Genomic DNA, 25,102 nt, shown 5'->3' on the forward strand with positions numbered 1-25,102 from the left:
CTGGCTTAATGCCAGACAAAGCAAAACAGTTGGAGAAAAACATTCCTATGGAATTTATGCTTTTCTTTCTGGTACTCTGAAGTGGTTGATTCGAAGGAGCTTCAGAATAGGTTGGTTCTGAGAATCAGAGCCTCAGGAAGATGAAGAAATGTGTTCATTCTCAGAGGTTAATATGGAAAACAAACATTTAGCTCCTTATGTCCTTCAGAATAGACACGCTGTCACAATAGCACCATAATAGCACCTTGTTCCCTATATAGTGCATTCTCATTTGGATGACAAACCCACGCCTAGTGTGTGTGGCCAAAGACCTCTATTTTCATGTCATCTGACCATAGGGCCTTTTCCAATCCAAGTGCCGATGTAGTTTAGCAAACTCCAGGCGTTGCAGTTTAGCAAACTCCAGGTGTTTACATGTGTTAGATGCCATGATAATAGAGCTCTTTGGCCATGCACACCAGTCGTGGGTTTGGCGTCGAAATGAGAATGCATGATCAGAAAAGAACCCCCATACCTACTGTAAAATATTGCGATGGATCTTTGATGTTATGGGACTATTCTGCTTCCACTGGTGCTGGGGCCCTTGTTTAGGTTAACGGCATAAAGAACTTTACCCAGCACCAGGATATTTCAGCCAAAAACCTGGTTGCCTCTGCCAGGAGACTGAAATTTTGTCCGCAAGTGGATCATCCAGCAAGAAAATAACCCCAAGCACACATCAAAATCCTCAAATAAATGTTTTAATGACCCCCCCAAAAAAATCAACATTTTGGAATGGCTATCTCAGTCCCCGGACTTTAAACCCATTGAAAACTTGTGGTTAGAATTGAACCAGGCAGTCCTAAAATCAGACTAAGGTTATCAAGGATCTGGAAAAGTTCTGTATGGAGGAATTGTCCAATATCCCTGCCAATGTGTTCTCCAACTCATTAAACATTTGAGAAAAAGGCTCAGTGCCATTATCCTCACAAGGTGAGCTATTGAAAGGTATTGAAAACAGGGCTGTCAATCATTTTGACCACTACCTTTTACTGCAGTGGGCTAAATCAGGATCACACAGTGTTTATTTTACTACAGTTGGCTAAATCAGGATCACACAGAGTGTTTATTTTACTGCAGTGGGCTAAATCAGGATCACACAGAGTGTTTATTTTACTGCAGTGGGATAAATCAGGATCACACAGAGTGTTTATTTTACTGCAGTGGGCTAAATCAGGATCACACAGAGTGTTTATTTTACTACAGTAGCCTAATATGGGTCACACAGAGTGTTTCTTTTACTGCAGTGGGCTAAATCAGGATCACACAGAGTGTTTATTTTACTGCAGTGGGCTAAATCAGGATCACACAGAGTGTTTATTTTACTGCAGTGGGATAAATCAGGATCACACAGAGTGTTTATTTTACTGCAGTGGGCTAAATCAGGATCACACAGAGTGTTTATTTTACTACAGTGGGCTAAATCAGGATCACACAGAGTGTTTATTTTACTGCAGTGGGATAAATCAGGATCACACAGAGTGTTTATTTTACTGCAGTGGGCTAAATCAGTATCACACAGAGTGTTTATTTTACTGCAGTATCCTAAATCAGGGTCACACAGAGTGTTTCTTGGTAGCCTTAAACAAATCTACTTTGAAACTAAAGTATACACCTCTCACGCATGGTTATGGGCACAAACAACGAAGACACCAGTACCATGTCAGATATAGAGTTGTAATGTATTACATTTTGAGTTTGCACTTTTACACTTTATATACATTACAGAAGACTGAAATATAACAAAACTGTTTGACATAGAAACACCAGTTTTTTGGGGCATTTTGTTTTTAAATAATGTTGATTAATTGTGAAATTATGAAAATATCAATAACATTCCACCCATGAGACTATTTTGTAATTTGACTGCAAGTAAGGGCTACACACATTCTCTTTCTCTGAGTGATTGTATTAGTATAAAATAACATCATTTCCCAATGTTTTAGCTGACAATATAGCTCAGTATTTGAATTATTTAATTTATACAGTAATTTTTGCTCATCTTCATCAAGGATGTCAATAATTTGGGACCCCACTGTATGTAAACCACCTGCCACTGTCCTGCTACAGAACTGTCTGCAACTACGATGACCAATGATCATCAGTATTCCAGCTGATACAGACACAGATAAACATTTAAAAAATACTTTTATTTTCACTGATCTAAAATGATACCGGCCGCTCTTTAGAATGAGAGACGGGAGAGAGAGCGAGAGAGAGAGCCAAGGGAGGAGGCAGAAGAGAAGAAAAATAAGGAAGTGTGTAGTTTGTCTTTTTTCGCATTAAAAATAATATTTGTGTTATTGAAGTCGAACCTCTATCAGGGAAGAGCAGGCAATTACACAGAATCCTTCCATGCATGAAATCCCGCCTGCTTGTTATTGATAAATTTCCAAACACATTCCATAGACTTTTCAAATTACCTTCTCTCTTTTATTAAAACTTTAGTCATGCATTTAAAAATGTTTCTGGGTTTGTGGGTGTTGAGTGTATTGGTTTGAAGAGAGGAGGCGAGAAGAGCCCGCAACACTATGTACTGTAAACCTGAGAGGAGAGGAGAAGAGCGGAGAGGTGGGGTTGGGGTTGAGACACGTAGATATGAGGGTTGGTTGGTAATTAGCATGGACAGACAGGAGTAAAGCAACACTCTCCTCTCCTCAGTGTCTCTGTATTTTCCCTGCATCCCTCCATATTAACACAAGTCATTTCTCTTTACATGGTTGAATGAGATTCCCTTTAAAACTATCCCCAAGGTTAAACAAAATACTATATTCCAACAACGTCTCGTCTTCTCTCTTCTCCTCTTCGTCTCTCGTCTTCTCCTCTCGTCTTCTCCTCTCGTCTTTTCCTCTCCTCTTCTCTCATCCTCTTCTCTCCTCCTCTCCTCTCCTCTTCCCTTGTTTCTGGTCTTTTTGTCTTCTCTTGCAGGACAGACGGTCTGATTTGTGTGATATCTTCATTAGACAGAGATGAATGTCGTCAAATGCAAATTAATCAGTAAAAATAGTAGATCAGTTATTTACTTCCTTTAGTTGAAGAGCTATGCCCTTCAACTAAAGATCTGTCTTCATTTCCTTTAGGAGGGAGCTATGTGCCCTTCAACTAAAGATCTGTCTTCATTTCCTTTAGGAGGGAGCTATGTGCCCTTCAACTAAAGATCTGTCTTCATTTCCTTTAGGAGGGAGCTATGTGCCCTTCAACTAAAGATCTGTCTTCATTTCCTTTAGGAGGGAGCTATGTGCCCTTCAACTAAAGATCTGTCTTAATTTCCTTTAGGAGGGAGCTACGTGCCCTTCAACTAAAAAGCTGTCTTCATTTCCTTTAGGAGGGAGCTATGTGCCCTTCAACTAAAAAGCTGTCTTCCTTTAGGAGGGAGCTATGTGCCCTTCAACTAAAAAGCTGTCTTCATTTCCTTTAGGAGGGAGCTATGTGCCCTTCAACTAAAAAGCTGTCTTCCTTTAGGAGGGAGCTATGTGCCCTTCAACTAAAAAGCTGTCTTCATTTCCTTTAGGAGGGAGCTACGTGCCCTTCAACTAAAGAGCTGTCTTAATTTCCTTAAGGAGGGAGCTATGTGCCCTTCAACTAAAGAGCTGTCTTGAGTGTTTTGCCACCTTCTAACCAGACCAAGGGCATTTTACAAGACAGGATGTTGTTTCCCTTCATTCCCAAACACATTACAAACACCATTCAATCCCAATTACATCAGTCAGTACATCATAACAGCATATTCTTTCTACAACTGTAGGACAGGTCATTGGACAACTGCTGAGGCCTTCACCAGACTGACCTGCATGTTCCATTGGTAGGGAACGAACAAAACGTTTTTGTTTCCTTTAGGAGGGAACGAACAAAACATTTTTATTTCCTTTAGGAGGTAACGAACAAAACGTTTTATTTCCTTTAAAATACTTTACCTGCGCTGTTTCAATCGAACGCCCTTTGTTCTTGAAGGAAAACCAACATTAGTTGAACCCATGTCTGGTAGAAGGGACTCTCTGACATGTGACACTTCTATTACCAACCAGTGAAATCCTCCTCTTCTCCTGTTATCAAAACTGACCTGTCGAGTACAACATACGATGAATCTTCTCATCCCGCTATATTATAATGACTCCTATATAGACCGACGTAAGCACCATCCCAAATAACACCCTGTTCCTTATATTGTATCCTATGGGCCCTAATCAAAAGTACTGCACTTTAATTAGGGAATAGGGTGTCAGTTTGGACAAGGCCTAAGGCCTTTCTCCTGGTCAGCACTCTGTAACTTCCCACAGCACTGTGCTCCCATTGACGAACATTTAGCTTTGTGTAAATATTTTGAAAGCTGAACAACAATGTTAATTAATATTAATGATATTGGTACGTTGCATTATTTTTCCCCCACACCGAGGCTTAAGCAAATCAATCTCTCTCCTTGGAGGAATGTTGAAAGACGCATTTCATTTTCTCTGGTTATTATTAATCTACCTCTCTCCGATGCTGTGATTAATTAGGCAGAAAATAAAGTCCTGTTGGATTCTAAGAATGCATCCCAAATGGCACCCTATTCCATAAATAGTGCACTACTTTAGACCAGAATCCTGGTCAAAAGTAGTGCACTGGATAGGGAATAGGGTGTCATTTTGGGACGTAACAACAGTTCTTATTCATAAAGGGGGAATACTTATAAGGAGCCACATTGACATTTATAATGTGTTCACTAACAGCTCAGACTAGTCCTATCTAAAAAGGGCTTAGTTGTGGATATCAATAGGAGGGCAGATGGCACCCTATCCAGTGCACTACTTTTGACTGGGATCCTATGAAGAGACATATGGGCCCTGGGCAAAAGTAGTGCACTAAACAGGGAATAGGGTGCCATTTGGGATGCATTCAATATATATTACGGAGTGATACTCATTACACCATTGGTTTCTGAGTTCTCTCTCTCTCTCTCTCTCTCAACCCTTTCACTTATTGGAAGCAGTCTTGTCATGCCACCTATTTCTGTACTGTAGCTCCTAAATATAATGTTCACCAACTCAGACAAATTAAATGTTCCCCTGGAGAGTGCAGACTTATAAACTATAACAACCTAACCTGTAAATCCACAGTCTCGGGCACCAGGAGGGTAGGGGGAGAGGGAGAGAGAGAGAGAGAGAGAGAGAGAGAGAGAGAGAGAGAGAGAGAGAGAGAGAGAGAGAGAGAGAGAGAGAAGCTATGCAGTAACAGGAGGTGTCAAGCAGCTATACCTCTGCTGGAAGAATGGTGAGCGTGATAAGATTATGATTGGTATGCAGAGACAGAGAGCAGCAACATGGTATGCATCGCCAGCCTTGACTCACACTGACATGGTGTATCTTCCCTGACAGGTGAGCACAGGTGAGAGAGAGAGAGAGAGAGAGAGAGAGGGAGAGTAAAAGACAGAGAGAGAAAGTAGAGAGGGATCAGAGAGACGGCAAACACAAACAAAGGCAGGTTGATTCTCTTTGATGCTGTAGCACCCGGTCGGTGTGTGTCATCTAAATACTGTCACTTCGCTCTCCTTTTCTCTTCCTTGCTGTTGTGCTGTCTGTTCGGCTTGTTGTCAAGGTGATGGTTGTTGTTGTTGTTGAAAGAGGGCAATGTGATTTGTGAGTTAAGACCAGATGACGTGAAACGCAGGTTAAAGAAGTATTCATGCCAGTGTGAGACCACTGCCTGTTACTTACAAAAGAAAATGTTAGACGAAGACGAAGAAAACTAAGAACAAGAAGAAAACCAAGGACACAGAGACTAATAACTGTCTTCCCAAAAATAACAGGACACTGACAATCAATAGATACAATTCCAGATTGTTTTAAAGGGTGACTGTACTTCCTGATTTGGCCTTGTTCTTCATTAATGCTTAGATGTTAAAGTTGCAATATGCTACTTTTTGAGCAACCCGACCAAATTCACATAGAAATGTGTGTTATGACTTCCGGTGATGTCACCAACCTTTATGACAGAATAAAGAAAGATCCTCCCGATATTTAGATTTAAAAATCCCCTAAAACGTAGATTTGTTTTTACAAAGTTTCATCAAAATGAGCAAAAGAGACGGGGCTACGACGAAACTTAGTCAAAACAAACATCAAAGGAAGAAAAACACACAAAATGCAGAGAAACCGAACAATAAAATATGACTGCAGTGGATGCGCTTCCCCGGCTATAGTCCTTCCCCGGCTATAGTCCTTCCCCGGCTGTAGTCCTTCCCCGGCTATAGTCCTTCCCCGGCTATAGTCCTTCCCCGGCTATAGTCCTTCCCCGGCTGTAGTCCTTCCCCGGCTATAGTCCTTCCCCGGCTGTAGTCCTTCCCCGGCTATAGTCCATCCCCGGCTGTAGTCCTTCCACGGCTGTAGTCCTTCCCCGGCTGTAGCTCTTCCCCGGCTGAAGCTCTTCCTCGGCTGTAGCTCTTCCCCGACTGTAGCCTCCTCAGCTGTAGTCCTTCCCCGGCTGTAGTCCTTCCCCAGCTGTAGTCCTTCCCCAGCTGTAGTCCTTCCCCAGCTGTAGCTCTTCCCCAGCTAGCTGCCATGATGAGGAGGAAGAGCAGGAAGAAATGGCAGAGGAGGTAAACTGGGAACATGACACTTCTGGAACTAAAAGGTTTCCGACGAGAAGCACCCTGAAGACATCAAAGACGAAATGGACAAAGCCATCAAAAGTCTTGAAAAAGTTGAGGAAGGAATAGAAGGGGCAGGGGAAAGAATCATGAGCAATGGAAGACGTAATGATGTAGTGATGTAATGATGTAGTGATGTAATGATGTAGTGATGTATTGATGTAATGATGATGTGATGTAGTCATCTAATGATGTAATGATGTAGTGATGTAATGATGTAATGTAGTGATGTAATGATAGAGTTGTTGAAGCCTCAGGTGCTGCTGGAGGCAAACAGACAGCTGGAGGCAAACAGGCAGCTGGAGGCAAGCAGGCAGCTGGAGGCAAACAGACAGCTGGAGGCAGGTGGAGGGAAACTGACCAAGAGAGCCGTGCTTGGCGAGAAAATATCTGAATCTATTCTGTAACCGAGGGGTCGGAACGAGATGCCCCCTCCATGATTGTTTGCGTCGATGTGATGTTGATAGAACGGTTAGACTTACCTCCACAGATCTACAGATCCAGACAGCTCACCGAGCCCTTGGCCCCATTCCCCTGGATTGTGCCCATTCAAGATCCACTGTGGTAAAGTTTCTGAGCTACAGAATGAAGGAGGAGATTTAGGCTGGGTTTCTATATAGCACTTTGTGACATCAGCTGATTTTAAAAAGGGCTTTATAAATACTTGAATTTGATTGATTTTTAAGGTGGTTTGACAAAAGATGTGTTTTCTCTGCCAGAACAAACAAGTCCACCTGGACCACAACTATGCACCGAATGTTTTCAGAAAGCGAAAGGCATACACATAAGCAAAGAAAATCCTGAAAGAAAACAAGATACGGTTCCAGACTCCATTCCCGGCCAAAGAATGGGTGTTCTAGCAAGACGGGGCCGAGTGTACAGCAGAGGAGGCAACGAAGGAGATGAGATGAGGGGGCTCCCAGGTTTTGAATATAAACAGCAACACCTCCACCACTGGCATTTCAATATTTTCTATAAATGTTATAACCTTGTATTGCTAACACTGTATCATCAAAGGTTTTATCTAATTGAGTTTCAGAGATAGTCAGATTATGAATGTCATCTGTTACTAGCAAGATATTAATTTCATGAACTTTGTTTCATAAGCTACGTATGTTAACGTGGGCTATTTAAAGCATTTAAAGCATTCTTTTGGGATGCTTACTTGTTTTCATTGCTTTACTGGGAAGCTTAGCAGAAGTAGATACGCTCATGTTATTTATGTTAGTGCAGGGTGAGCTGCACACAGTGGACTTCATCCTAGGGCACACCGCCTCAGTGCTAACATTATACATCTGGTGCATAGGCACATGATTACTGCATACAATAGCTGTAGGATCAGCAGAAGTATTCAGGGCAGTTAGAGGGACGTAAATTAGGTTACTTACATTGTGTCTACCAATGCCCCAGGTGTAATGTACATTTGCTGAAGCATTATGACAACTCTGCGTCACAATGGTAGGGGTTAACTGAGCTGTGCTTGGGTCATTGATAAGTCATTGTCTCAACGCAGCCTTATAATGCTGTGAAAGGATCCAGGAACCCAAACTATTTGGGTGGATCCAATCCTCCTTATAAAACGGGTTTTGTTTCCAAAAGGTATCGAAATTGTCAACAAAAATTACACCCATTGAGCTGCAATAATCACGAAGCCAGTTGTGAAGAGAAAGAATCCTGTTAACCTCTACGGGCTAGGGGGCAGTATTGAGAATTTTGGAAAAAATATGTGCCCATTTTTAACTGCCTCCTACACCAACTCAGAAGCTAGAATATGCATATTATTGTTCAGGTTTGGATAGAAAACACCCTAAAGTTTCTAAAACTGTTTGAATGGTGTCTGTGAGTATAACAGAACTCCTAAGGCAGGCAAAAACCTGAGAAGGTTTCATGCAGTAAGTACCCTGTCTGACAAGGTGTTGTTGTTCTTGCTTCTGTTTATTGAAGAGTCAGGATCTTAGCTGTAACGTGACACTTCCTAGGGCTCCAATAGGCTCTCAGAACCCGGAAAAAACCTGAACGATGACGAGGCAGCCTCAGGCTGAAACACAGAATCCTCTTTTCCAAGTGGCCCATCAGAGGACAATGGAATTAGGCGCGTGCGCGATTCGACCCCGTGCAGTATTTTCCTTCGGCTGTTTAGCTAATTGCAGATTCCCGGTCGGAATATTATCGCTTTTCTACGAGATAAATTGCATAAAAATTGATTTTAAACAGCGGTTGACATGCTTCGAAGTACGGTAATGGAATATTTAGAATTTTTTTGTCACATTCTGCGCCATGCGCACGACCGTGATTTACCATTCTGATAGCATCTAGAACGCACGAACAAACGTCGCTGATGGAACATAACGATGGATTATTTGGGACCAAACCTACATTTGTTATTGAAGTAGAAGTCCTGGGAGTGCATTCTGACGAAGAACAGGAAAGGTAAGACCATTTTTCTTATAGGAAATGTGATTTTGGTGAAGGCTAAACTGGGTGGGTGTCTAAATAGCTAGCCCGTGATGGCTGGGCTATGTACTTAGAATATTGCAAAATGTGCTTCATCCGAAAAGCTATTTTAAAATCGGACATATCGAGTGCATAGAGGAGTAATGTATCTATAATTCTTAAAATAATTGTTATGCTTTTTGTGAACGTTTATCGTGAGTAATTTAGTAAATTGTTAGTAAATTCCCCGGAAGTTTGCGGGGGAGAATGCTTTTTCTGAACGTCACATGCTAATGTAAAAAGCTGGTTTTTGATATAAATATGAACTTGATTGAACAGACATGCATGTATTGTATAACATAATGTCCTAGGTGTGTCATCTGATGAAGATCATAAAAGGTTAGTGCTGCATTTAGCTGTGGTTTGGGTTTTTGTGACATTATATGCTAGCTTGAAAAGTGGGTGTCTGATTGTTTCTGACTGGGTACTCTGCTGACATAATCTAATGTTTTGCTTTCGTTGTAAAGCCTTTTTGAAATCGGACAGTGTGGTTAGATTAACGAGAGTCTTGTCTTTAAATAGCTGTAAAATAGTCATATGTTTGAGAAATTGAAGTAATAGCATTTCAAACGTTTTAAAAATCACGCCACAGGATTACACTGGCTGTTACGTAGGTGGGACGAATTCGTCTCGCCGGTCCCATAGAGGTTAAAGCGTTCAATGCCACGATTCAGAGAGGACACAAGGCCAGATATGATTGGTCTTTTATTAGTGTCTAGCAGAGAGGCAATCAGCTCTTTTAAAATCCAGTTTCAACTGTTCAGAGCTGCCCTTCATAATGTCATTAACCTGTCTGGGAACGTGGGACGCTTGCGTCCCACCCTAGTCAACAGCCAGTGGAATCGCGTCGCGCGAAATACAAATACCTCATAAATGCTATAACTTCAATTTCTCAAACGTATGACTATTTTACACCATTTTATAGATACACCTCTCCTGAATCGAACCACGTTGTCCGATTTCAAAAAGGCTTTACAGCAAAAGCAAAACATTAGATTATGTTAGGAGAGTACCCTGCCAAAAAAAATCACACTGCCATTTTCAAAGCAACTAGCATGCATCACAAATACCCAAAACACAGCTAAATGCAGCACTAACCTTTGACAATCTTCATCAGATGACACTCCTAGGACATCACGTTACACAATACATGCATTTTTTTGTTCGATAAAGTTCATATTTATATATAAAAACAGCATTTTACATCGGCGTGTGACGTTCAGAAAATATTTTCCCTCAAATGCTTCCGGTGAATCAGCGCTACAATTTACAAAATTACTATTCGAAAACATTGTTAAAATGTAATATTGTCATTCAAAGAATTATAGATTAACATCTCGTGAATGCAACCGCATTGCCAGATTTAAAAATAACTTTACTGGTAAATCACACTTTGCAATAAACGACGTGGTATGCTCAGAAAAATAGGCTAGGCGATACATGCTAGCGCCATCTTGGAACCATCTAAAATCAAATATACTATTGTAAATATTCCATTACCTTTGATTATCTTCATCAGAAGGCACTTCCAGGTATCCCAGGTCCACAACAAATGTAGTTTTGTTCGAAAAAGTTAATAATTTATGTCCCAATAGTTCTTTCTTGTTAGCGCGTTCCGAAGGCTACTCATAATGTACGAGGCGCGCTGGACTTATCAACACGAATGTGCAAAAAATATATATTTACGTTCGTTCAAACATGTCAAATGTTGTATAACATAAATCTTTAGGGCCTTTTTCAACCAGAGCGTCAATAATATTCAAGGCGGACGATTGCATTGTCTTACTAAACGTTTCGGAACAAAAGGGTTCCCATGGGCGCTCGCGTCATAGTAGTAATGGCCCTCCCCCTGTGACCAACTTCCCAAGCCTCTCTTTGGGTCAGTTTCTACCATAGAAGACTCAAACCACTTTGTAAAGACTGTTGACATCTAGTGGAAGCCTTAGCAAGTGCTAAATGGCAAAGGCTTGAAAGTGATTCCACACATCAGATTTCCACTTCCTGTTAGGATTTGTCTCAGGGTTTTGACTGCCATATGAGTTCTGTTATACTCACAGACACCATTCAAACAGTTTTAGAAACTTTGGAGTGTTTTCTATCCAAATCTAATTATATGCATATTCTAGTTACTGGGCAGGAGTAGTAACCAGATTAAAACGGGTAGGTTTTTTATCCGGCCGTGCAAATACTGCCCCCTATCCCCAACAGGTTAAAACCCACATGGACTACGATACAATTGATTTCTATGTCCTGACATTGTACATTCAGGAGCAGCTTAGTAATGTAATTTACTCGAGCTCCCGGGATAGGACATTGTTTTTGTACCAGTAACGGTCATATTTCTTACCATGGAGCTGCCCAAAATCACAGCGATCCAGAGCTGGGACGGAATGTTGCCCACATCGACTTCGAAATGGTAGTAGTAGGCAACTGCGGCCGCAGACACAGGCACCCCCAGCGAAGAAGGTGCAGGAAGGACGCCGAAACTATTTGTTTTTTGCATTCACTCCAGGGCCTCTCATTGGGAGTGTCGACTGCTTTGCGGAAGGCCACTGTCTTTGGCTTCCACGGCTCGTAACATGCGACCATCGTTGATTGCCATGCTCCTCTTGCTGTGCTCCTTCAACAACGCTATCAGATGGGTGAGCTCCGGGCAACAGCAGACCAGTCGGATTACGACAAATGACAAGATGAATCCAACAAGCGTGAACGCCGTCCAGCCACCTGCATAGAACATTTTAACATTCCACTCTGCGTTTTCCCCAGTTTCTTACATAGGCTGTCGACCTGCGTGATCAAGGAAACCACCTCAAGCCTATAATCCTCAGCAAGTAAACAATTGCCTCATTGGAACTCTGAGGGATCCGGTTTATCCCAAAACAATGTGTAATAGATACAGCTCTTTCAGCACTTGAACCATTCATTTATTTCTCCAGATAAAGAGGGCTCCATTGCAAAACTCATCTGGTACCAACTTCGTTAGTTTGGTAGCTAGCAGCTTAGCATCTCTGTCAAGCAGGCCTCAACCTGTCTGTTAAGCAGGATTCAAGCAGGCTACAACCTGTCTGTTAAGCGGGATTCAAGCAGGCTACAACCTGTCTGTTAAGCGGGATTCAAGCATCAACTTAAAATCGTAGCCATCATGGAATGTGTGTGTTTTTATAAAAGTGCCTGGAGGATATGTCAGAGATTACCTGATCGGAACTGTTCAAATTTCGTAAATCCTTTTGTGAATAATCACTGTGGTAAATAAATTAAGTCCAAATCCCTAACAGAATTATAACTTCAAGGTTATTGTAATCATGAAATAATCACTAAGGGATAAGATGAAGAGAAATAGCGGTACTAGCTGTTTAAAAGCTAACCGCATTGCGAAATCCACGCAAAAACAAGTTCGGTATTCGTATTTAATGAATAGCATTTTGCTTTCAAATAATATCAAACTGAGTGTTTCCAGCATACAGACAGATAGTACAGACTCAGGATAGTACAGACTCAGGATAGTACAGACAAACACTACATATTATGAGACAAAGACAGACTCAGGATAGTACAGACAAACACTACACATTATGAGACAAAGACAGACTCAGGATAGTACAGACGAACACTACACATTATGAGACATATGCAAGAGAATAAGGTAGAACTCATGCTATTGGGCCTGGACGCTGAGAAGGCCTTTGATGCTGTCAGACGGGCCTCTCTCTAGCCATTCTGTTGGGCCTGGACGCTGAGAAGGCCTTTGATGCTGTCAGACGGGCCTCTCTCTAGCCATTCTGTTGGGCCTGGAAGCTGAAAAGGCCTTTGATGCTGTCAGACGGGCCTCTCTCTAGCCATTCTGTTGGGCCTGGACGCTGAAAAGGCCTTTTGATGCTGTCAGATGGGCCTCTTTCTATAAGGTCTTATTTAGATTTCATGAGGACATTATTAAAGTGTTTCAGGCATTATAGATGATAGACCATCAGCAAGAAGAAAAAACAATGGTGACCTCTCAAACCCAATTATTTTACAATGGAGAAGTAGACAGGGATTACCCGCATCCCCAATCCTCTTTGGCCTATTTATAGAACCCCTGAATCAATGGATTAGACTAAATAATAACATCAAAGGGAAAGATGTGGACAGAGCAGAGAAGAAATTAGCCTTATTTGCTGATGATGTGTTCATTTTTCTGGGCCGACCTACACAATCGTTCCCAGAACTGATGTCTCTTCTGGAAGTGTATGGGTCACTCTCAGGTTACAAAGTGAATGTACAGAAATCTCAGGTTATTACGTTCAACTACAAGCCACTAGTGGACATTAGGGACAAATATGGTGTGAAATTGGTTGCACAAGCTATGATATACCTTGGTGTTCACTTACCACAAGACATTGCAAAACTGTCAATCGTTAACTACGGGCCTCTGAACTCCCCCTGTCACGTGTGCTCCCTCTCTGGCCTCTAGGTCACCAGGCTGGTCGTTATGGCGCACACCTGTCACCATCAGTACGCGCACCTGTGCGTCATCACTCACCTGGACTCCATCCCTTTCCATATTACCTTCCATATATATGTCATTCCCTTTGGTTCCTTCTCCAGGAGTTATTGTTTCAGTTTCCTGTCTGTGCGTTGTTCGTGTTTCTTGTTTTGTTCATTAAATTATACGCTACCTGAACTTGCTTCCCGACTCCCAGCGCACTCGTTACCCCCCCCCCAAAAAAACAGACGTCTTTAAGATGGAAACTTATCCCTTTCCTTAGCAAGAGAGCTCTAGGATTGAGTCAGTTAAAACGAATATATTACCATGTTTGCTATATCTCTTCTAGACTATCCTAGTAGAGGTGCCTGGGCAGCAATTCATGGAATGGGACAAGTTAATCTCCAGATACATACGGCAAGGGAAAAAGCCTAGAATCAGATATAAAACCTTGGAGTTATCAAAAGGGAATGTCTCTCCCATGTCTAGGAGAATACTATTATGCAGCAAAGATAAGGCCATTGGTGTGCTGATGCAACCCAGTGTACACAGCCAGATGGAAGGATATTGAGACTGAAACTACTAGGAGAGTCCAAATACAGGAAGTTGGATGGAAGTTGATAGTTAAAAAATATCATCTGAAAGATTCAGAGGAAATACTAAGATGGTGTTCTTATTATACAGAATTAGCTCCTAATAGAATAGATAACCGGTTTAAAGGATGGGCAACAAGAGGCATCTCAGCCTATTGTACTTTTGTACAGAAGGGGGTGCTCCAAAGAGAGTGCCAAGGATCATAGCGCGGAACTGAGAAAAATGGCTTTTATTTACCTTGGTTTTCACAGTAACTTTATGCAGTTACTGCTAACATGACCCCCATTTTCTCCAAAACACAGAACAATAGAGGCAGGATACTTGTTCACATGATTAAGCATGTATTTAATGTAGCAAAAATGACATGAACAAATGTTCGACCAAATTAGCAGTCACTGCCTTTTTGCTTGGTAGGGCAGTATAAATATCTCCAAATGCATAATCATTTTGATGAATTCGTAAAGGAGGACAATTCGGACACTATAGAATATGGCATATTAAAAATTTTCACATCTGCTTATCAATCTGAATGAGCAAAATTATCTCTAGACTATACGGTGGCTAGTTAATAAAGTCCTCAGCTTGTCTCTTACTGAAAGGACTGTCCCAAGCTTGTCCCATACTGGCAGGAAGTGCATCAACGCATGGAAGCCATATTTAAGGTTGATGTCCCCTGCATGTCCCCTGCAGAGGTTCCCTAAACATGTTCCCTATATTTAGGAAACATTACATTTGACCTCAGGGACGCTTTAGAGAAACATTTGATTGGGTTGCTCCTAGTCGCAATTAAGAAAGTCCTGACTAGAAAATGGCAAAAAATTGGAGGTTCCAGTGGCAGATGATTGGATTAGATGTAATACATGAGATCTATATGATAAAGTTGCCTGTTTTCTGAGACTACAGAGAAGAGATTTTGGTAAAAATGGATTGAGAATATAGCACCGTTAAGATCGTATTTAGTTTAATGGTCAAAAGTGGAAAAATCTTGTTGTGTAATAACATCCCCCACTTTAACTGTTAGTAATTATTACTGGAGGGAAAAGAGAGAGAGAGGAAATCCATTGGGAAATGCTAAATTATTGACACCCTTGATATTTATGACTCACTGAATGGCTTAGTTTTAGTTTTACGCTTTTTTTCAACTTTATTGTGCTCTTTTTATATATACACTGCTCAAAAAATAAAGGGAACACTTAAACAACACAATGTAACTCCAAGTCAATCACACTTCTGTGAAATCAAACTGTCCACTTAGGAAGCAACACTGATTGACAATAAATTTCACATGCTGTTGTGCAAATGGAATAGACAACTGGTGGAAATTATAGGCAATTAGCAAGACACCCCCAATAAAGGAGTGGTTCTGCAGGTGGGGACCACAGACCTCTACTCAGTTCCTATGCTTCCTGGCTGATGTTTTGGTCACTTTTGAATGCTGGCGGTGCTTTCACTCTAGTGGTAGCATGAGACGGAGTCTACAACCCACACAAATGGCTCAGGTAGTGCAGCTAATCCAGGATGGCACATCAATGCGAGCTGTGGCAAGAAGGTTTGCTGTGTCTGTCAGCGTAGTGTCCAGAGCATGGAGGCGCTACCAGGAGACAGGCCAGTACATCAGGAGATGTGGAGGAGGCCATAGGAGGGCAACAACCCAGCAGCAGGACCGCTACCTCCGCCTTTGTGCAAGGAGGAGCAGGAGGAGCACTGCCAGAGACCTGCAAAATTACCTCCAGCAGGCCACAAATGTGCATGTGTCTGCTCAAACGGTCAGAAACAGACTCTATGAGGGTGGTATGAGGGCCCGACGTCCACAGGTGGGGGTTGTGCTTACAGCCCAACACCGTGCAGGACATTTGGAATTTGCCAGAGAACACCAAGATTGGCAAATTCGCCACTGGTGCCCTATGCTCTTCACAGATGAAAGCAGGTTCACACTGAGCACATGCGACAGACGTGACAGAGTCTGGAGACGCCGTGGAGAACGTTCTGCTGCCTGCAACATCCTCCAGCATGACCGGTTTGGCGGTGGGTCAGTCATGGTGTGGGGTGGCATTTCTTTGGGGGGACGCACAGCCCTCCATGTGCTCGCCAGAGGTAGCCTGACTGCCATTAGGTACCGAGATGAGATCCTCAGACCCCTTGCGAGACCATATGCTGGTGCGGTTGGCCCTGGGTTCCTCCTAATGCAACACAATGCTAGACCTCATGTGGCTGGAGTGTGTCAGCAGTTCCTGCAAGAGGAAGGCATTGATGCTATGGACTGGCCCGCCCGTTCCCCAGACCTGAATCCAATTGAGCACATCTGGGACATCATGTCTCTCTCCATCCACCAACGCCACATTGCACCACAGACTGTCCAGGAGTTGGCGGATGCTTTAGTCCAGGTCTGGGAGGAGATCCCTCAGGAGACCATCCACCACCTCATCAGGAGCATGCCCAGGCGTTGTAGGGAGGTCATACAGGCACGTGGAGGCCACACACACTACTGAGCCTCATTTTGACTTGTTTTCAGAACATTACATCAAAGTTGGATCAGCCTGTAGTGTGGTTTTCCACTTTAATTTTGAGTGTGACTCCAAATCCAGACCTCCATGGGTTGATAAATTGTATTTCCATTGATTATTTTTGTTTGATTTTGTTGTCAGCAAATTCAACTATGTAAAGAAAAAAGTATTTAATAAGATTATTTCTTTCATGTGTTGTTTAAGTGTTCCCTTCATTTTTTTGAGCAGTATATATATACATATATATATATATATATATATACCTTTAATTGTAGACAGAAGTCTCAATGATAATGTGCCAAATGTCTTGTGTGTCTGAACCTTGTTTTCCCAGTAAAGTAAAAATGTGTGTTGTAGAGCTGACATTCTCATTGAAAACCAGTCTAAACATCAGTAAATCTGTTCCATGTGCTCTATCTCCATGCTTCCTGTTCGCGAGTTTCATTTTTGAAGTAAGAAGTGGTACACCAGCTTCAAACAGCTGAAAATACAATATTTTTTGTTATGGGAAAAATATTTGATGGTCCAATGATTTTCTACACTATACTTACTGGTTTTATCACATCAACTGAACATCAACTGAACATAAGCAAACTATTTGAACTTTAGCAACCAGAAAATGCCAGAGTGATTTCTGCATAGTGCAACATTAAGTCGCCTATTTGTGTGTTCTGGAACGGTTCTGGAACGTTTCTGACTGACATTTTGGTGTACAAAGCGCTCTGTGAATGTTGTAGGTAGGGTTGCAAAGGGACAGTATATTACTGGAAACTCTCTTAAGTTTACCAGTAAACTACCAGAACTTTGATTTTTTTCAGGGATTTTATGTAATCTATCTATCAACTAGTGGCCCTTTTGAGTACTTCAGATTAGGTGTTTGTAATTATCTCTGGTCTTTTGTGTGGCCTTATGTAAAATATATGAAAAATATAATTAAATGAGATGATTTTCAAATTAAAATGTCAGAATTTGTTGTCAGTAACTAGGTTCCATCCAACCATTTTGTGCGGATGAGAGAGAGAGAGAGAGAGAGAGAGAGAGAGAGGTAGGTAATCTATATCTAAAAGCTCTATGTTTTTTTTAAAGGGGTGGTCCTGGGCCGGAATTTTTTTTTTCTTCGACCATCTAGCTAGCGTTATCATCTACAAACTAAACACTGTCACATCAGCACTCCGCTACTATTAGCTCGTTGAAAAAAAGACATTGTGCACCTTGTGGGGTTTATGCAATGTAGCTACCTGATGCTATCTTTAGATTCCTTTGATTACTAAACAGTCTGAATACAGATGTTAGCTAGCTTGCACATTGAACACGCAAAGGTTAGCAGCTAACATAGCTAGCAGGCTAAAAAAACACAACCCAACACTTATCGAACGTTACAAGTCCATGAGATCGGTGGCCATTTTGGCATCACTCTTCCACTTTTCAAAGTTAATTCCAGTGTTTATCCGGTTTCTGGATTGGTAATGAACAGTCATTTTCTCTATTCTTTTTCTCTTTTGGGTTTTAGTTGATTCAGATCCAAGAACAGAGATTGATGCTTGTTGGCTTAATATTCTCTGTTTGTTTCTCTAAAATAAAATGACAAATGAGTTTGACTTCCTCTCCAGCTCAGGGGCAGCAGGGTCATTAGAGTAGGCGGGATTAGCACAAAAACACTCCTAGCCCAGAAGGCCAGCCAAAGGCGGCTCAGGGCTCAACCAAAGACACACCTAGCCCAGAAGGCCAGCCCAAGGCGGCTCAGGGCTCAACCAAAGACACACCAAGTCCAGAAGGCCAGGCCAAGGTGGCTCAGGGCTCAATCAAAGACACACCTAGCCCAGAAGGCCAGCCCAAGGCGGCTCAGGGCTCAACCAAAGACACACCTAGTCCAAAAGGCCAGGCCAAGGTGGCTCAGGGCTCAACCAAAGACACACCTAGCCCAGAAGGCCAGCCCAAGGCGGCTCAGGGCTCAACCAAAGACACACCTAGTCCAGAAGGCCAGCCCAAGGCGGCTCAGGGCTCAACCAAAGACACACCTAACCCAGAAGGCCAGCCCAAGCCAGTTCAGGGCTCAACCCCCTTGTTTTACTACTACCTGAAAATTTTGTCTTTACAGGCTTGCAACCCCCCTTGCTATGGACAGACCTTACATCCTAACACACACACACACACTTTACATCTTTCTCATCTTCTCTCGCTGTGAGCATATTGTCATGTTACGTTAATAAATTGAACAAGCTAGAGACCTGTACGTACATGTCTCTCTCTCTCTCTCTCTCTCTCTCTCTCTCTCTCTCTCTCTCTCTCTCTCTATTACAACTTCTCACAACTGCTCCAACGATTTCTTCAATGCATAGAAAGACATGTATGAGACAGTGTGGCGTATGAGGTTGTCAGGTCAAGTTAACACGGACATAGCCAGCTACATACCAAACACACAGGAGAGTCTGTAATGGCACCCTATTCCCTACTGTATATCGTGCACGGCTTTTGACCAGGGGCACTATATAGGGAATATGGTGCCATTTGGGACGGAGCATCATTGCGTCTTGCTTTAGATTATATTCCTACTGCCACACTGCCATAGGCAATCATCAGGTGCCCAAGGGCCACGTGGAGATTCCTGACAGCCCCTTTCTCTTTTAATTTCTCTCTCGCATCCAGTTGAGCCTCTCAATCTCTGCCTCTCAATCTCTGCCTTTCAATCCCTGCCTCTCAATCCCTGCCTCTCAATCTCTGCCTCTCAATCCCTGCCTCTCAATCCCTGCCTCTCAATCTCTGCCTCTCAATCCCTGCCTCTCAATCTCTGCCTCTCAATCCCTGCCTCTCAATCTCTGCCTCTCAATCCCTGCCTCTCAATCCCTGCCTCTCAATCCCTGCCTCTCAATCCCTGCCTCTCAATCCCTGCCTCTCAATCCCTGCCTCTCAATCCCTGCCTCTCAATCCCTGCCTCTAAATCTTTGAACACATCTCATTTCTTACAAGAAAGGAAAGATGTTTTTGTTTTTGATCAGTTGATTATTTGAGAACCATTTAGAATATATAATATTCTGTTGCAAATTCAATATCTGCTTCAGACATTTATTTTTCATTCAGAGTGACTCCACTATATGTTGACGTGGAATCCCATTTTGTCTTGGTAACATCTCAGAAAAGTACCAGGATAAAAAATATATATATTCAGACCGACCGTGTCTCGATATTCCCAACAGACGGTTTTGCTGTAAAACGGCAGTTTAACTGAGATACTGTAAACTCTTTAAAGGTGTAATCCCTTGTGTTGAAATGAAACACCTCAACCTGTAAAGGAAGGCATTTCATTTTGGCCTTGCCTTTGCCTTTGCCTTCTGAGGTGGCAAAGCAGCTGTGAATTACTACGTCCCTAATGGGACCCTATTCTCTACATAGTGAAATACTTTTCAACCAGAGCCCTATGGGCAGAGAGATAGGCTCCCTATGTGCTCTGGTCAAAAGTAGTGCACTATGTACAGAATAGGGCTCCATTTGGGACCGACTACTCAATGCTGCTTTGCCGCCACGTAAGGCTGGTTGGGCTGATTGTGGATAAAGTAAAGCCCCCTGGGAGGTGGGCCTCCTCTGAAGCGGCAGCGGCATCCTGTGAAGGGTCCCTGAGGTATCCTCCCACCCTGAGTTATCCTCCTAGGAAGATAAAAGAGAACACAGTCTGGAGCAGACAGATGTCCGCGCTCACTTCCAGCTAGGGGAATTGTTAGATACCGCAATTCCATTTAATAGCACAAACAGGAGCTTACCGTCGCCGTATATTAATGGGGTGGGGGGGTGGGGGGGGGGGGCAGACAGAATTGAGCTATGCTATAGTTCTGTGAAGCTAGACTGCAGCTTCAAGAACCCCAATCAAACAGTTCATCTTTCACATTGGAAAGAGATTGTAATATTGCGGGCTGGCACTAAAAGAAGATGGAGGGTGGAGTAGTCCAGGTACACTCAGTACTTTTCAGAGAAAACCAGAGCTCAGCCAGACAGAGGTAGGATACACAGGAGGCTGCTGAGTGGAGAACGGCTCAGAGAAAACCAGAGCTCAGCCAGACAGAGGTAGGATGCACAGGAGTCTGCTGTTAAAACTACTACTACTACTACTACTACTACTACTACTGTTAAAATGACTACTACTACTACCACTGTTATAACTACTACTACTACTACTGTTAACACTACTACTACTACTACTACTACTGTTACTACTACTACTACAACTACTACTACTACTACTGTTAACACTACTACTAATAGTACCTTTAACACTACTACTACTACTACTACTGCTACTGTTACTACTACTACTACTAGTAGTACTGTTACTACTACTACTACTACTACTACTACTACTACTACTGTTAACACTACTACTACTACTACTACTACTACTACTACTGTTACTACTACTACTACAACTACTACTACTGTTACTAATACTACTACTACTACTGTTAACACTACTACTACTACTGTTAACACTACTACTACTACTACTACTGTTACTACTACTACTACTACTACTGTTAACACTACTACTACTCCTACTACTACTGTTACTACTACTACTACTAATACTACTACTGTTACTACTACTACAACTACTACTACTGTTAACACTACTACTACTACTACTACTACTGTTAACACTACTACTACTACTACTGTTAACACTACTACTACTACTACTACTACTGTTACTACGACTACTACTATTACTACTGTTACTACTACTACTACTACTACTACTACTACTGTTACTACTACTACTACTACTGTTAACACTACTACTGTTACTACTACTACTACTACTACTACTACTACATTTACATTTAAATTTACATCATTTAGCAGACACTCTTATCCAGAGTGACTTGATATCCATAACACACTACTACACTACTACTACTGTTAACACTACTACTACTACTGTTAACACTACTACTACTACTGTTAACACTACTACTACTACTACTACTGTTAACACTACTACTACTGTTAACACTACTACTACTGTTAACACTACTACTACTACTACTACTGTTAACACTACTACTGCTACCTTGGTTGAGTACAAATACATTGAAATAAATCAATGACAAATAAAAATGTTACTATAAAAGAAAAAATGTCAATAACACATCGCTTGAGAAGTGGGGAATATTTAGTCAAACGAACTGTCTGTCCCTTGATGCAAATTTCTTGAAAGTTTTACTAATTGATTGATTGGCAAACTACTACAACTACTATTACTACTACTACTACTACTACTACTACTGTTAACACTACTGCTACTACTACTTCTGTTAACACTACTACTACTACTACTACTGTTAAAACTATTACTACTACTGTTAGCACTACTACTACCACTACTACTGTTAAAACAGCTACTATTACTACTACTGTTAAAACTACTACTACAACTGTTAACCCTACTACTGCTACTACTACTACTGTTAATACTACTACTACCACTATTACTACCACTGTTAAAACTACTACTACTACTACTACTGTTAACACCACTACTACTGTTAGCACTACTACTACTACTGCTACTACTACTACCACTGTTTGCACTACTACTACTACTACTACTGTTAGCACTACTACTACTACTATAACTACTGTTAGCACTACTACTACTACTACTACTACTACTGTTAGCACTACTTCTACTACTACTTTGACTGTTAAAACTGCTACTACTACTGTTAGCACTACTTATACTACTACTACTACTACTACTGTTATCACTACTCCTACTACTACTACTACTACTAATACTACTACTACTACTGTTAATACTACTACTACTACTACTACTACTACTACTACTACTGTTAGCACTACTACCACTACTACTACTGTTAGCACTACTACTACTACTACCACTACTACTACTACTGTTAGCACTACTACTACTACTATAACTACTGTTAGCACTACTACTACTACTACTACTACTACTACTGTTAGCACTACTACTACTACTACTTTGACTGTTAAAACTGCTACTACTACTGTTAGCACTACTTATACTACTACTACTACTACTACTGTTATCACTACTACTACTACTACTACTACTACTACTACTACTACTACTACTGTTAATACTACTACTACTACTACTACTACTACTACTGTTAGCACTACTACCACTACTACTACTGTTAGCACTACTACTACTACTACTACTACTACTGTTAACACTACTACTACTACTACTGTTAGCACTACTACTACTACTATAACTACTGTTAGCACTACTACTACTACTACTACTACTGTTACTACTACTACTACAACTACTACTACTGTTACTAATACTACTACTACTACTGTTAACACTACTACTACTACTGTTAACACTACTACTACTACTACTACTGTTACTACTACTACTACTACTGTTAACACTACTACTACTCCTACTACTACTGTTACTACTACTACTACTACTACTACTGTTAAAACGACTACTACTAATACTACTACTGTTACTACTACTACAACTACTACTACAGTTAACACTACCACTACTACTACTACTACTACTGTTAACACTACTACTACTACTGTTAACACTACTACTACTACTACTACTGTTACTACGACTACTACTATTATTACTGTTACTACTACTACTACTACTACTACTACTACTGTTAATACTACTACTACTACTGTTAACACTACTACTGTTACTACTACTACTACTACTACTACTACATTTACATTTAAATTTACATCATTTAGCAGACACTCTTATCCAGAGTGACTTGATATCCATAACACACTACTACTACTACTACTACTACTGTTAACACTACTACTACTGTTAACACTACTACTACTACTGTTAACACTACTACTACTACTACTACTGTTAACACTACTACTGCTACCTTGGTTGAGTACAAATACATTGAAATAAATCAATGACAAATAAAAATGTTGCTATAAAAGAAAAAATGTCAATAACACATCGCTTGAGAAGTGGGGAACATTTAGTCAAACGAATTGTCTGTCCCTTGATGCACATTTCTTGAAAGTTTTACTAATTGATTGATTGGCAAACTACTACTACTACTATTACTACTACTACTACTACTACTACTACTGTTAACACTACTGCTACTAATACTTCTGTTAACACTACTACTACTACTACTACTACTGTTAAAACTATTACTACTACTGTTAGCACTACTACTACCACTACTACTGTTAAAACAGCTACTATTACTACTACTGTTAAAACTACTACTACAACTGTTAACCCTACTACTGCTACTACTACTACTGTTAATACTACTACTACCACTATTACTACCACTGTTAAAACTACTACTACTACTACTACTGTTAACACCACTACTACTGTTAGCACTACTACTACTACTGCTACTACTACTACCACTGTTTGCACTACTACTACTACTACTACTGTTAGCACTACTACTACTACTATAACTACTGTTAGCACTACTACTACTACTACTACTACTACTGTTAGCACTACTTCTACTACTACTTTGACTGTTAAAACTGCTACTACTACTGTTAGCACTACTTATACTACTACTACTACTACTACTGTTATCACTACTACTACTACTACTACTACTACTACTACTACTACTACTACTGTTAATACTACTACTACTACTACTACTACTACTACTACTACTACTGTTAGCACTACTACCACTACTACTACTGTTAGCACTACTACTACTACTACCACTACTACTACTACTGTTAGCACTACTACTACTACTATAACTACTGTTAGCACTACTACTACTACTACTACTGTTACTACTACTACTACTACTGTTAACACTACTACTGTTACTACTACTACTACTACTACTACTACATTTACATTTACATTTACATCATTTAGCAGACACTCTTATCCAGAGTGACTTGATATCCATAACACACTACTACGCTACTACTACTGTTAACACTACTACTACTACTGTTAACACTACTACTACTACTGTTAACACTACTACTACTACTACTACTGTTAACACTACTACTACTGTTAACACTACTACTACTACTGTTAACACTACTACTACTACTACTACTGTTAACACTACTACTGCTACCTTGGTTGAGTACAAATACTACTACTACTACTACTACTGTTAATACTACTACTACTACTACTACTACTAATACTACTGTTAGCACTACTACCACTACTACTACTGTTAGCACTACTACTACTACTACTACTACTACTACTGTTAACACTACTACTACTACTACTACTACTGTTAGCACTACTACTACTACTATAACTACTGTTAGCACTACTACTACTACTACTACTACTGTTACTACTACTACTACAACTACTAC

General features: G+C 41.0%; 1 protein-coding gene across 1 annotated transcript in view; it reads right to left on the bottom strand.

Moving 5' to 3' along the window:
• Window positions 1–6,364: 6,364 nt before the first annotated feature.
• LOC115206766 (probable GPI-anchored adhesin-like protein PGA55) overlaps window positions 6,365–25,102 on the bottom strand; it is a gene marked incomplete at its 5' end in the record, with an annotated part of 19,828 nt that continues 1,090 nt past the window's right edge. Inside the window, 4 exons of the mRNA XM_029773969.1 lie at window positions 6,365–6,667; window positions 21,000–21,521; window positions 22,164–22,694; window positions 24,930–25,102. The exon at window positions 24,930–25,102 is cut by the window's right edge and continues 1,090 nt beyond it. Of these exons, the coding sequence (XP_029629829.1) occupies window positions 6,365–6,667; window positions 21,000–21,521; window positions 22,164–22,694; window positions 24,930–25,102 (1,529 nt within the window). The remainder of the gene's footprint in view (window positions 6,668–20,999; window positions 21,522–22,163; window positions 22,695–24,929) is intronic.

This window comes from Salmo trutta, chromosome 13 (assembly GCF_901001165.1).
Source record: "Salmo trutta chromosome 13, fSalTru1.1, whole genome shotgun sequence".
Lineage (NCBI taxonomy): Eukaryota > Metazoa > Chordata > Actinopteri > Salmoniformes > Salmonidae > Salmo > Salmo trutta.